At 42.5% G+C, this 15,029-nt stretch overlaps 1 protein-coding gene across 3 annotated transcripts in view; it reads left to right on the top strand.

Annotated features, from left to right (window-relative positions):
* Window positions 1–15,029, top strand: part of LMTK3 (lemur tyrosine kinase 3) — a 75,893-nt gene that overhangs the window by 35,230 nt on the left and 25,634 nt on the right. For 2 of the 3 annotated variants that reach the window (XM_075839948.1, XM_075839947.1), the window contains exons 7-9: window positions 6,478–6,565; window positions 9,445–9,593; window positions 11,020–11,104. In XM_075839948.1, the coding sequence (XP_075696063.1) occupies window positions 6,478–6,565; window positions 9,445–9,593; window positions 11,020–11,104 (322 nt within the window). The remainder of the gene's footprint in view (window positions 1–6,477; window positions 6,566–9,444; window positions 9,594–11,019; window positions 11,105–15,029) is intronic. The other variant, XM_075839949.1, reaches the window with a different exon arrangement.

The following is a 15,029-nucleotide window of genomic DNA, read 5'->3' as shown; positions in this document are numbered from 1 at the left end:
TCAACCACTGATCTGTGATGTTCTTACCCATAATAGGAATGTGACCTAGATATCTGCCTTGCAGACTTGTTTTCCTTTTAGAACGCTCTGAAGAAATTGACATTTTTGAGATCAACAGAAGTAAAATTTGATTTCTATAACAAAGGAAATAATTTTATTTGAGTACATCACACACAGCTTATTAGTCTTCTACCTACCTAGTATCTCCCTATGTGTTATTAATGTGTAACCCTTGCAAGTGAAAGTATTTTATTAGAATATTACATTATTTAAATCATGTTTTTATTCGAAATACTGTATATTTTTTTAAATTTTTGGTGTTTTTGTTTTAATTTTTCCAAAAATAGTTTTTTTATTTTGTAGAAATAGCTTTCCACATAATATATAAAACAAAACAAAACACCCTAGGCGGATTATAAGTATTCATATACAATTTTCCCTTTTACAATCAAGAATGTAATTTTTTATAATTTACACATATTACTACAAATACATACAATCCCCAAAAACATCTTTTTCTTTTTCCCATCTCTTTTTTTTCCCTATTTTCTTTTCCTTCCCCCTCCTTTCCCTTCCCATTTCTCTTACTCAATACCAGGCATATTCTTAATATAACAGGCCTTAGTCTAAATTCCTGAACTTTGAAAATATTCCCCATAGTCAGGTATATTTCAAGTGGTTTCCAATAATACTAGCTATTTTCAATTTCATTCAGTAATAAGGGTGGATTCACTTACGGCAGATTTTGTTGCAGAAATTTCTACGACTGAAAATCAGTTCCATTCATTTGAATGGAACTTGCAGAAATTCATGCACCTGCTGCAGAAACAAACCATTTCAGTCACAGAAATTTCTGCAAGAAATATGCCGCATGTGGACTTTAAGACTCTAAGGACTTTATCCACACGTAGCGGAATTGCTGCGTTTTTTCAGTTTGGAATTGCGGACGGGAAAAACGCAGCAAAATACAAAAAAATATTTTAAAAAAAGGCTGATACTTACCCAGAAGTCTGAGTTCCTTCCTCCAGCATGGCCTCCTGTGATGACGTTTCATCCCATGTGACCGCCGCAGCCAATCACAGGATGTAGCGGCGATCACATGGGATGAAACATCATCCTAGGAGGCCAGCCTATATGACGTCAGAGGGCCGGATCACGCTTCATCCATGTGACCGCCGCTGCAGCATCATCCCAGGAGGCTGGCCTGCTAGCAGGCCGGTTAGTTAAGCAGTTTTCCGCAGCGGACATTCCGGGTGAAAAACTGCACCACAGTTTGTTGTGCTTTTTCGCCCGGAATTCCCTGCGGCACACAGAGTGGATAAGCTGCGTGCTTTTACGCAGCGTATCCGCTTTGTGTGAACACGGCCTAAGGGCTTATTCAGACGAACGAGTGTAAACTCAGACATGAAAAACTGCTGTTTTATAAGTTCGAGTCGCACCCGTGCGGGACCCATTCATGTCCTATTTTTTTTATGGGCCCTTCACACAGTCAGTTAAAACAATGGCCGTGTGAACAGCCCCATTGAATTGCATGGGTGCGTGTGCTGTCTGCTTTTTTAACGGACAGCACATGAGTGCATAGTACGCTCATCTAAATAAGTCCTTAGGGTCCTCTTACACGGCCCGATATGGGCCGTGTAAACGAGCGCCAATCAATGAGATAGCTTGTTGATCAGCGCTCATTTGGTCATTTCACAAGAAGCTATGTATGGGGATCAGGGCCTACCTTCCGATAGATGGCGCACCGTGCAAAATTATCTTTCGGCGCCCCACCCCATCATAAAAAAAATGCCCCATAAAAAAGTATGATCACCCTCACAGTATAATGCCCTATATAGTGCCCCCCACAGTATAATGCCCTATATAGTGCCCCACACAGTATAATATCCCTTTAGTGCCCCCCATACAGTATAATAATATTTAACAATATAATATATTATAACCCCTTCAAGGACACAGTATTTTGTCCTCTAATTCTGCCCACGCAGTATAATTCCCCCTAAGTGCCACACACAGTATATTGCCCCCTGTAGTGCCCCTACACAGTATAATACCCGCTTAGTGGCTTTCACACTGCCATACACAGCCCTGCCTTGTAGATAGTGCCCCCCTGTAGATTGTGCCATACAGTCTCCCTGTAGACAGTGCCCTAATCCCCCACCTCCCCCTTGTAGATCATGCCATACAGCCTCCCAAGTCCCCCATGTAGACAGTGCCATACAGCCCCCACCTCCCCCTTGTAGACAGTTCTCTTACTCAATACCAGGCATATTCTCAATATAACAGGCCTTAGTCTAAATTCCTGAACTTTGAAAATATTCCCCATAGTCAGGTATATTTCAAGTGGTTTCCAATAATACTAGCTATTATAAATTTCACTCAGTAATAAGGGTGGATTCACTTGCGACAGATTTTGTTGCAGAAATTTCTGCGACTGAAAATCAGTTCCATTCATCTGAATGGAACTTGCAGAAATTCATGCACCTGCTGCAGAAACAAACCCATATAAAAAAAAATAGTAGTGCCATACAGCCCCTCACCTCCCCCTTGTAGACAATGCCCCCCCCAAAAAATTTTTTACTCACCTAGGCCCCGTTCTCACGACAAACTGTCCCTCGAGTCCCAACCGTTTTGGACTCGAGGCACGCCATGAAGAAAAAAAATTCTTCAGGGCACCCCTACCAAAAATAGTTTCGAGAAGGACAGAAAGGCTAAAAACAAGCACTACACTCTTCGGGTATGTTCACACAGTGTTTTTTGTAAGGAAGAAAAAATCTGCCCCAAAATCCGGGAATTTTGAGGCAGATTTTGAATTGATAACGTAATTTGATGAGTTTTTTTGTGTTTTTTTTTTAAGCCGTTGAAGCTAATGCAAAAGACACAGGGAAAAAAGCCCCAAACGAGCGCCTCCTATTAATTTCAATTGGAAGTCAGAGGTGGAAACCACTTGAAGACCATCAGCCCCCCACTCACAGTAAAATGACCATCAGCCCCCCATTCACAGTAAAATGACCATCAGCCCCCACTCACAGTAAATTGACCATCAGTCCCTCGCTCACAGTAAAATGACCATCAGCCCACCACTCTCACTAAAATGACCATCAGCCCGCCACTCACAGATTCCCCCTGTAGATAATGCCACACAGCCCCCTGTAGATAGTGCCACACAGCACCTTGTAGGTAGTGCCACACAGCCCACAGTAGGTAGTACCACACAGCCCACTGTAGGTAGTGCCACACAGCCCCCTTGTAGGTAGGACCACATAGCCCCCTTGAAGGTAGTGCCACACAGCCCCCTTGTAGGTAGTGCCACAAAGCCCCCTTGTAGGTAGTGCCACACAGCCCCCTTGTAGGTAGTGCCACACCCCCCTGTAGGTAATGCCACACAGCCCCCTTGTGGATAGAACCCCCTCCTTCCTGTAGATAGCGCCACTGTAGCTCCCTGAAGGAGCAGAATCCGCCTGCGGCCAGGGATTCCACTCCTGGACGGAGCGCTTGATGTCTCTGTCTATATATGGACAGTGACATCAGGGGCAACTCCTGAAGCGGAATCCCCGTCCACAGCGTTGCCACGCTGTGACTGGGGATTCCACTCCAGTAGAAACCCCTGACGTCTCTGTCCTTTTATGAACAGTGACATCAGGAGCTTCTCCTGGAGTGGAATCCCAGGTCACAGCATCGGGAATTCTACTCCAGGAGAAGCCCCTGACGTCCCTGTCCATTTATGAAGAGGAATCCCTGGTCACAGCGTCGGCAATGCTGTGGACGAGGATTCCACTTCAGGAGTTGCCTCTGATGTCACTGTCCATATATGGACAGAGACATCAAGTGCTCTGTCCAGGAGAGGAATCCCCGGCCACACAGGGATTCCGCTCCTTCAGGGAGCTACAGTGGTGCTAGTAGATAGCAGAGCAGGGAGATACCTCCCTGCTATGCTATAGTGTTCAATAGTATCTGTGTCCTAAGGCTATGGCTGCTACAGTGGTAGCGAGGACACTGAGATAAGAAGCAACTGCTGAATCGCCAGGCCCAGGCGCTTCTAAAACAAGCAGGGGAAGGGAGCCAGCGCAGTGCCCCCTTCCACCTGCTGGAGTGATGCGCCCTGTGCAATGACACAGGTCACACAGCCCTAAGGCCGGCCCTGATGGGGATGAGCACTTGTTACTCCGATAGCTCTTCCCCATACATTATCATCATATCTGCCATCAACGATAATATTTTCGGCTGCATAAACGATACAATCAGCCGATGAACAAGCGTTTGCTCATTCATTGTCTGATCGTTGCCCTGTTTACACAGGGCAATAATCACAAACGAGCGTTCCGTGACCGTTGTTTGCCCAACAATTGGCCCAAAGGCCTTGTTCACACAGTGCAGAAATGCTTCCGATTTTGCATGTATTTTGCTATATAAAGGTTGGCCCTAAAGTGTCTCCCCTCCTGAATCCAATTCTGGTTTTAGCTCAAAAAAATGCATGCAAAATCTGCATCAAATCTACACTGCGTAAATACCTGTCCAATATTGGTGAATATTACTACCATACCATGAATGCATATTAGTTAAAATTTTCCTTCCTCAGATCTAGCATTCGTTAGCAGAATTTGAGAACATTTTAGACATCTGATACGGGGTATAGTACCACCTGTATAGGAGTTTCCTAAAGGCTTCCATATGTTTCACACTCCTAGTCCTTGTTAGGTAAATTAAATATGAATAAGAATTGCTGCGCCTTAAAAGGTCTCCCCATATCCCTTACCTATTTAAACGTTATGGACACTTTTTGGGCCCTTATTTTTTTTTAATAAAACTTATTTATTTTGTTTTAAAAATAACTTTTGCTATTTACTTTTATTTAAATAAAAATGCACCATTTCACTTCTGCAGCTTCTATGTATCACTGTACATAGAAGCTGCAGAACATCCCATCAGTAAAGCCAGTGGTACTAAATGACAATATAACCATCGCATGCTTCCTTTGATTAATCCCTATTGCGATTTATATATCTATAAACAAATATTAGGTTATGCTCAAGACAATGGCGATACTTCAGATTTATCAGTTGTGATGACGTCACAGTTTAGCAGGAATTATGTCTTTACACCGATTCATTATGGTTAGTTTCTAAATTGGCGTTTTAGAGACCAATGTCAGTGCTATTTTAGCAATGGCATATTGCTGTGATCCTTATTGTAGTGCAAATACCGGTCCTGCTGATGGGTTGATGCCCTTCTATGGCCCTGTAGGGCTCTTCTTGTGTAACAGCCCATGTCCTGGTATCTGCTCCATGGGCTTAAAGAGGCTCTGTCACCAGATTTTGCAACCCCTATCTGCTATTGCAGCTGATCGGCGCTGCAATGTAGATTACAGTAACGTTTTTATTTTAAAAAAACGAGCATTTTTGGCCAAGTTATGGCCATTTTTGTATTTATGCAAATGAGGCTTGCTAAAGTCCAACTGGGCGTGTTTACAGTAAAAGTACAACTGGGCGTGTATTATGTGTGTACATCGGGGCGTGTTTACTTCTTTTACTAGCTGGGCGTTAGGAATGGGAGTGTATGATGCTGACGAATCAGCATCATCCACTTCTGTTCGTTAACACCCAGCTTCTGGCAGTGCACAGACACAGCGTGTTCTCAAGAGATCACGCTGTGACGTCACTCACTTCCTGCCCCAGGTCCTGCATCGTGTCGGCCACATCGGCAACAGAGTCTACAGTTGATTCCCCCAGGTTAGGGGGCCCCGTTCTAGAGATAGGTGTGGGTCCCAGAGGTGGGACCCGCATCTATCTGACATTTATGACATATCCTGTGGGTATGTCATAAATTTCTCTCATGGGAAAACTCCTTTAAAGTTGAGTTCACACGTCGGGTGCAAAATGCATTTTGCCTTCGTGGCAAAGAAATGCATTTTAATCACAGCTTGTAAACCCAGCCTAAGTGTTACCTTGATTTTTTAACTTTTGAGCAGTATATATTAAGACTGGCCATACGCCAGTCTTAAACTACGTTGGTGCACAATGCGCCAAATATGTTAAGAAGTGCACACCTCATAGTATATTTGGCGAATCTTTGGCTGTCCTTGTGGCAGAAATGCAAATCTACATCTAATATGAGCAGGTATATATTTGTAGTCTAACTTGCGACAGTTTCTGGTGTGAACTATGATAAAACTGTTGCTCTGGCGGAGGCCCCACCTTCGTCAGCTAAACACTGCCCGTTTTCTCTTTTGTAAAGTGGCCTAAAAGTAAAAAGTCACGAATTTTATTGCAACTATGGTGTGCGCCAACTATGGTGTACATCGTAAACCTTTTGATATATTCCCCCCCCCCCCCCCATTGTGCATATCCATTTTTTTCTGCACAAGCACTGTGTCGAGAATAATTAATATGTAAAAATTTATGAGGATCATAATAATTTCTGTTATTTTCAGGACATTTGAGATCCATTATATTGATGGTTATTTTTTTTTTCTTTAAGAAGCCTGCAACACCCTAACATTCTACAATGCCTGGGACTGTGCACAGAAACTATCCCCTTCCTCCTCATCATGGAGTTTTGTCAGCTGGTAAGTGTAGAGTTATTTTACATTCTGAATGGTGTTAAAGGTAGAAAATTCCCTCAAAAATCTAATTTCATGAAAAAAAAATTCCCATAGAAACTACTGGATATGTGTATAAGTTCAGTATGAAAAGCTCTCTTTCCCATATAGGCCTTGGCTACACAATGACCAGCACATTAACTGGTTGTGGTCTGTCTTATGAATTGTATGCCATCACTGACATGCAAAAGTCATGGAAATTACGTTAAAGTCAATGGAAAAGTTGCTCTGATATTGTAAAAAATATCTTACCAGGCCCATGCACATCCTTGCGCATGGCAAAGTTATGTGCATGAGGACTTAAAGTGATAAATATACAGAAAGAAGGTTCGAAATTTTGCAAAAGTAGCAAAACATAATCACTGATGTATGCAGTTGTCATTTTTAAATTATGAACCTTTGAAAAAGGCAATGAAAACCTATAGGAATTATAGTAACTTCTATCTTATCAAAAAAGCAATTCCACTTGGAATAGCACTTAAACTGGCCGTAGATGTAAAGATTAATGTTAACAATCCAAATTCTTTTATCATCAATAGCGATAATCATTACATCCATGGTAATAAAAATCACTGCTTTTAACCATTCTAAGGGTACAGCCTCACACGGTTGCGATGCGGCTAACAACCGCGTTGGCACCATGTTCGGTGCGGCTGTCAAACAGCTTGTTAGTGGCCTCATGTTAACGCGTGTAAACCGTCCCTTTATCTGCAAAATCGTGCGGCCATGAATTAATGCACCCTTTATGGCTGCACGATTTTGCAAATTACAACAACTTACCCCCTATTCATTCTCTATGGCAGCGCCGGAAAAAGCCGAACACTGCATTCGGCTATCTCCGGCGCTCCCATAGAGAATGAATGGAGCGGTAGTGCGCATGCTCATGCAACCGGAATACCCCTTAACGAGGTATTTGACAGCTGCTCCTACATAGTGCCTGCGCGGTTGTTGGCTGCGTTGCGACCATGTAAGGGCCGCTCCGTGTGGCCGTACCCTAATGGTTCTGACCAATATCGTCCAAAAAATGCATAAAAGGCAAAGCAAATACACAACATTTTCCATCAGAAAAAAATTGTATTGAGTGAAATATCTGTATATCTCTGTCTCTGTACAGAATACCCAATCAAATTCAGGACTCTCGTTGTATCGGGACAAAACCTATATATCCATGACCAGCTTGCCTCAAGATTTGCAACGTGGCCCATTGTATTATTATATTGACCTGCAATGGTCTAGGAGGCTAAAAAGAGACAAAAGCTACTTAAAGGACTATTAAAATAACATTTAGGCAAGGATCACAGACGCAGCCTTGATTCAGTTTTTGCCTCCGTCTTTGAGTCAAAGCCAGAAGCGGGTCCAAAAGGAAGGAAAGGTATAAAGAAAAGACTGATGCATCTCCTTTCTTTTGTGTCCACTCCTGTGTTTGGCTAAAAAAAACTGAGCCAAAAACTGCATCAAGACTGTGTGTGCTTCCTGGCCCTATGTGTGGGGGGCGCCCTATACACCCTCCTCCGGACTGTGACTTTGTTTACGTCAAATGTTGGGAAGGAATTAATAGTTATAACAATAACCATAAAGTGTAATTGAACGATTGACCCAGGAAAAATGTATACAAATACCAATAATGAAATCAGGAATCAATTAAATCTTATGTAGACAATGCTTGTTTAGGGTTTACTATACTCTCATAATAAATTATGTCGTTCTTTAAAAAAAATAACATTGTCCAAATTAATCCGTTCAGAATTACAGAATATTTACTGCATAGAGTATACAGTGCCAAAGAAGAAAAATAAAGGAAATACATATTACAAAAATACTGAATGGCCTCCAGGTTGTTTGGCACATGAACCTCATTATTATTATCATTATTATTATTATTATTATTATTATTATTATTATTATTATTATTATTATCATTATTATTCTTATTCTTATTATTATTATTATTATTATTATTATTATTATTATTATTATGTATTGACAAGTGATAGGGACATATGAGTAGTTTCTTCTCCACTTGACACATAATTTTTTTTTTGGGGTAATGAAGTAAACACAGTAATACGGATCAAGTAAACCCATTTTGATCTGTATATTAATAACCAAACTTGTTACATGTGCAGGGGTGTAGCTATAGTAGTGCAGAAGTAGCCGTCACACAAAGGACCCTCTGCCACATAGGAAGGCTACATCATAGACAAGTTTTATTCTCTTTTACTTTTGGGCACAATGATATTATGCGAGAGAACATAGAAACATTACTGTTCTGTAATAATATGATTCGTCTGATACCCAGACAAAGAATTAAACCAAAGATACAATTACACCCATAGCGCCCCCCCCCCCTTTTCCAATGACTTTAGTTAGGGTCAAGGTACTTAGCTGGCAGAAGAACTAAGGTGCCTACCCTCTCAGAGCTGTATCTCAGGGGTCAGAGCTCTCTATTTTAGATAACAGAAGACAGGCTGGAACACAACAGAAGGCTCTACAGAATATCTGATTCTTTTTAACCCCCTAGCGACTTGTACGGTCCTGGGAGTTTGTACTTGGGATCCATCGGTATACATTTATGGTACTATGATTGCAGGGGCACGGCATTTGTGCCATGGAGGCGACTGTATTTGTCCACCGCCACCAGGTAGTAACACCCTTCTGTCCCTTTTGAGACCCAAAAAATAGCAGGAAATCTGGACCTAATGTTTACTTCCAAATTTTGCTTTTACATGCAATGCTTTGTCATAAAGGCAGCAAACATTTTTTTACGCAGAGCTGTACATTGTGCCAGGTTTTTCAACTTGCCTGACATTCAACACTGATCTTTTTGTACCTGCTTTTTTCTGTAGGGAGATTTGAAAAGGTATCTCAGAGCACAGCGGAAGGCAGATGGCATGACCCCTGACCTCTTAACATGTGATCTTACCACTCTGCAGAGAATGGCATATGAGATAACACTTGGACTTATGCACCTCCATAAAAACAATTACATACACAGGTAGAGTATATTGTGTGAATGTTTTTGTCTTATTACACCAGGTTAAGGGTCTTCTAAAGAAAACAATAGGTAGACTTTAATGGTGCCATGGATAATCCATAAATAGCTTTATGGGTTATGGTATAAGAGTGTAAACTATAAGGATCTCATGTATTTAATAAATTAACAAAGCTTTTCATATTGAACTGCTGCTGTTAGAATTTGTGAGGGGCCTAGATAATATCCTACTGTAAAATCCTAATTGATATGAAAGTGGATGAGCAATTGAGTCCGTCATGCGTTCACCTGCTCGGAATAACATTGGATGCGGTGGCATTTATACAATCCCCAGGAAAACCAGTAGTGGGGTTATCATGATGCTCATTTCCAGGGCCGCATTCAGTTCTGTGGAGCTCCCTGGATAATACATTGTGTAAAAAGGAAGGGATCGGAGATTAGCTCAGGCAAACGGGGTATAGGATGAATATCAGGCAGCTACAATATATCAAGCAGTAAAACAATCACAACAATAGTTTTTCAAAGATTACCTTACAGTGCACACATCACACCATGCAGTGTCCAAATAATATCACTATACAGTGCCCTAATAATACCACCTGATACCCAAAGAACATCCTCAAAGAAAGTCCTTGGGTTTCATGCTAAAGATCACAAATTTGTAGTTAGACCTTGCTTTGAATCGTCCTGAGGAGGGTGGTGAAGGCCTATAAATGGAGGTGGCCATAGGGCATTTGCCCCTTTTCCCCTCTCTATGAATCAGCCGTAGTCATTGCTATAATTGAATGCCTAAGTCTTGTGTGTAGGACATTTACAATGCCAGTTGCTGACAGTTTCCAGCTTTCTTTAATTAAATTGTTAATTCACTTGAATCAAACTACAGAAAAGTTTGCGTTCCGCTTACATTCCTTTTAGTAGTCAGGTGTTAACTTATTTCAGGTTCCCCTTTAGTGCCCACATAATAGTGCTGGTAAGAGATTCCATCAAAAATCAGCACTCACTGATTCATAAAAGCTTCTTTATTGGGTGATCTCAGGAGCAGAAATGAACCATAACTGATGCTTATTCCTTGTTCTCTACTTCTGAAGTTACTATTTACCTATTTAATTATCTTTACACTTGTATGTTAGAAAATTGTTCATACAATTTCTAAAACATCAGCAGCTCATATGATCTTGCTTCAGGTTTGCTGCTGTATTTCCAAATCCCTTCTGCTCACAGAGAGCAATTCCAATACGCAATCCCTAATTTACAAGTGTAGGTTCTCCTTTGTATATATATATATATATATATATATATGTATATATATATATATATATATATATATATATATATATATATATATATATACAATCACTATATTCTAGAATTGATGCTTTTTTATTTTAATTTAGACTAATTGATTTTATTTTGTTCTATTTTTACACAGTGATCTTGCCCTCAGAAACTGCCTTCTCACCTCTGACCTCACTGTCAGAATTGGAGACTATGGCATATCTCACAACAATTATAAGGTCAGTAGAAATTTTAATGTAAGAAAAAAATGTATATTTTAAAATACTGAGCAGTGAGAGAAGTACATGGAAGAGAAAGGAAGTTATAGCCCCTTTCATGTTTTTCCAAGTCTTAAATCACCCATGCAGCTTTTGTGGCAGTTCTTGTGGCAATTTGTAATGCTGTGTTTTGAGCTAAAGCCAGAAGTGGCTTCAAAAGGAATGAGAAATATTAAGGAAGGACTAAGGCTGAGTTCACACTACCATCAGAGGCTCCGTCAACAGTTCTATCACATTTGACGGAAAGAATAGCACAGCATGCAGTGCTATTCTTCTAGTTAAAAAAACCGCAACGTAACCCTGATGGACCCCATTATAGGCATTGAGGTCCGTTGGGTTCCATTGGTGTCCATCATGTGGTGGAACTGGCTCCGCCTTCATGGATTTCCTTTATAATGGAGAACAATACGGCGGTGTAAACAAAACTTTTTACTTTTCTTTCCTGCTGGATCCATTTCTGGCTTTGGCTAAAAAAAAAAAATGCATCTAAACTGCATGTGTGTTTCCAGCCTAAAGAGGGAAAAAAAAATTACAAAAATTCTAGGAATAGGGTATGCTGTGGTTTGAAAAAAGTGAATGTCGCAAGAGGACAGTAATGTCTATAATTAAAAGCAATGGGGTTAAAGCTCACCATACACAAAGTTACATACTGTATTTTTCAGACTATAAGACGCACCTGACTATAAGAAGCCCCCAGGTTTTAGACAACAGAAAATAGAAAAAATGTATTTCATATTTTACTACTTTTACAAAGAAAAATCTATTTGTTAAAAGAAAAAATAGTTCTGTTTCACCACATTCTGAGTCATAACTTTTATATTTTTTCACCGATTGAAAATGTGAGGGCTTATGTTTATGTCGCCTAGGGTGGGTCGTTGCAAGTAGGCAGGGACTGAGTGGCGGGTAGATTGGGGCTCACTTGTCTGTTTCCCTACACCCATCATTACATAATCACAAGCCCATATACCTAGTCTACCCTGGTCTCTGACACTACTATGGACCCCCTTGAGACCCTGGCTCAGCAAATGCAGGGTCTCTCCCTACAGGTCCAGGCCCTGGCTCAGAGGGTCAACCAGCCTGATGCTACCATGGTAGTGCCCCTCACCTCTTGAACCCCACCTCAAGTTGCCTGACCGGTTCTCAGGGGACCGGAAGACTTTTCTCTACTTTCGGGAGAGTTGAAGGCTCTATTTTAGCTTAAAGCCCCACTCCTCAGGTTCTGAGAGCCAGCGGGTGGGTATAATTATGTCCCGGCTCCAGGAAGGGCCCCAAGAATAGGCCTTTTCCTTGGCTCCTGACGCCCCTGAACTTTCCTCCGTTGATCTTTTCTTTTCTGCTCTCGGACTCATTTATGACGAGACTGACAAGACTGCCTTTGCTGAGAATCAGCTGGTGACCTTACGTCAGGGTAAGAGACCTGTTGAGGAGTATTGTTCTGACTTTAGGAAGTGGTGCGTAGCTTCTTGGTGGAATGACCCTGCCTTAAGGTGCCAGTTTAGGTTGGGTCTGTTGAACGCCCTGAAAGACCTGCTAGTTAGCTATCCCTCTTCTGACTCCCTAGATCAGGTTATGGCTTTAGCGGTACGACTTGACCGACGTCTCAGGGAACGACGACTTGAACGCTTTTGTGCTTTCTCCTCTGACTCCCCCATGATGCCTCCCGAGGTTCCATTGCTTCGTTCTTCCACGGAAGACTCGGAGGTACCTATGCAACTCGGGGCCTCCGTGTCCCCCCAACAACGTAGAGAGTTCCGCAGGAAGAATGGTCTCTGCTTCTATTGTGGAGATGACAAGCATCAAGTGAACAACTGTCCTAGGCATAAGAATAAGCAGCCGGAAAACTTCCGCGCCTAAGTGATCATCGGGGAGGTCACTTGGGCGCACAGGTATTTCCCGTAAATATGAAACATAATAAAATCTTGCTTCCCTTTCAGGTCTCTTTTGGTGGTAGGTCTGCTACCGGCAGTGCCTTCGTGGATTCAGGGTCTTCCGCTAATATCATGTCTGTGGAATTTGCTATGTCTCTAGCTATGCCTTTGATTGATTTGCCTAAACCTGTCCCGGTAGTGGGTATCGACTCCACTCCTCTTGCTAATGGTTATTTTACACAGCATACCCCTGTTTTTGAACTCCTTGTTGGCTCCATGCATTTGGAGAAGTGCTCTGTACTGTTGATGCAGGGATTATCGTCCGATTTGGTTTTAGGCCTTCCCTGGTTGCAGTTGCATAATCCCACGTTTGACTGAAATACTGGGGATCTTACCAAATGGGGTAATGAATGCTTGACGTCATGTTTTTCCTGTTAATTCTATTTCTCCCCCTGAGGAGGTGAACACGCTACCTGAGTTTGTTCAGGACTTCGCTGATGTTTTCTCTAAGGAGGCCTCCGAAGTGTTACCTCCTCATAGAGAATATGATTGCGCTATTGATTTGGTACCAGGAGCTAAGCTCCCTAAGGGTAGGATATTTAATCTCTCTTGACCCGAACGTGACGCCATGAGAGAGTATATCCAGGAATGCCTGGCCAAGGGTTACATTCGCCCCTCTACTTCTCCGGTAGGTGCTGGCTTCTTCTTCGTAGGGAAGAAGGATGGTGGTCTCAGGCCATGCATTGACAACCGAAACCTGAATAAGGACACTGTAAGGAACCAGTATCCCCTTCCTTTGATTCCTGATCTCTTTAATCAGGTTCAGGGGGCCCAATGGTTCTCTAAGTTTGATCTACGGGGGGATTATAACCTTATCCGCATCAAAGAGGGGGATGAGTGGAAGACTGCGTTTAACACGCCCGAAGGTCATTTCGAATACCTCGTCATGCCCTTTGGGTTGTGTAATGCTCCCGCAGTCTTCCAGAATTTCATAAATGAGATTTTAATAGACTACCTGGGGGTATTTCTTGTAGTGTACCTTGATGACATACTTGTGTTTTCCAAGGACTGGTCCTCCCACATTGAGCATGTCAGGAAGGTGCTCCAGGTCCTTCGGGAAAACAAACTGTTAGCGAAGACCGAAAAATGTGTGTTTGGGGTGCAGGAGATACCATTTTTGGGTCAAATCCTCACTCCTCATGAATTCCGCATGGACCCCGCCAAGGTCCAGGCTGTGGCGGAATGGGTCCAACCTGCCTCCCTGAAGGCGTTACAGTGCTTCCTGGGGTTCGCTAATTATTACAGGAGAGTTATTGCTAACTTCTCGGTCATCGCTAAGCCTCTTACGGATCTCACTCGCAAGGGTGCTGATCTCCTCCACTGGCCTCCTGAGGCTGTCCAGGCTTTTGAGGTCCTTAAGAAGTGCTTTATCTCGGCCCCGGTGCTGGTTCAGGCAAACCAAATGGAGCCATTTATCGTGGAGGATGACGCGTCCGAGGTGGGAGTGGGGGCTGTCTTGTCCCAGGGTACCAGGTCCCTCACTCAACTCCGTCCCTGTGCCTACTTCTCCAGGAAGTTTTCGCCCACTGAGAGTAACTATGATATTGGCAACCGCGAACTCTTAGCCATTAAATGGGCATTTCAAGAGTGGCGCCACTTCCTGGAGGGGGCTAGGCACCAGGTAACGGTCCTTACCGACCACAAGAATCTGGTTTTCTTAGAATCTGCCCGGAGGCTAAACCCGAGACAAGCTCGATGGGCGTTATTTTTTACCAGATTCAACTTTTTGGTTACCTATAGGGCTGGGTCTAAAAATATTAAGGCTGATGCACTGTCGCGTAGCTTCATGGCCAGCCCTCCTTCGGAGGAAGATCCTGCTTGTATTTTGCCTCCAGGTATAATCATTTCCTCTATTGATTCTGATTTAGTCTCTGAAATTGCGGCTGATCAAGGTTCAGCTCCCGGGAACCTTCCTGAGAATAAGCTGTTTGTTCCCCTGCAATTCCGGCTAAGGGTAC

Source organism: Rhinoderma darwinii, chromosome 10, assembly GCF_050947455.1.
Source record: "Rhinoderma darwinii isolate aRhiDar2 chromosome 10, aRhiDar2.hap1, whole genome shotgun sequence".
In the NCBI taxonomy this organism is placed as follows: Eukaryota; Metazoa; Chordata; class Amphibia; order Anura; family Rhinodermatidae; genus Rhinoderma; species Rhinoderma darwinii.
Note: the sequence above shows the minus strand (reverse complement) of the source record. Positions and strands in the feature narration are given on the sequence as shown.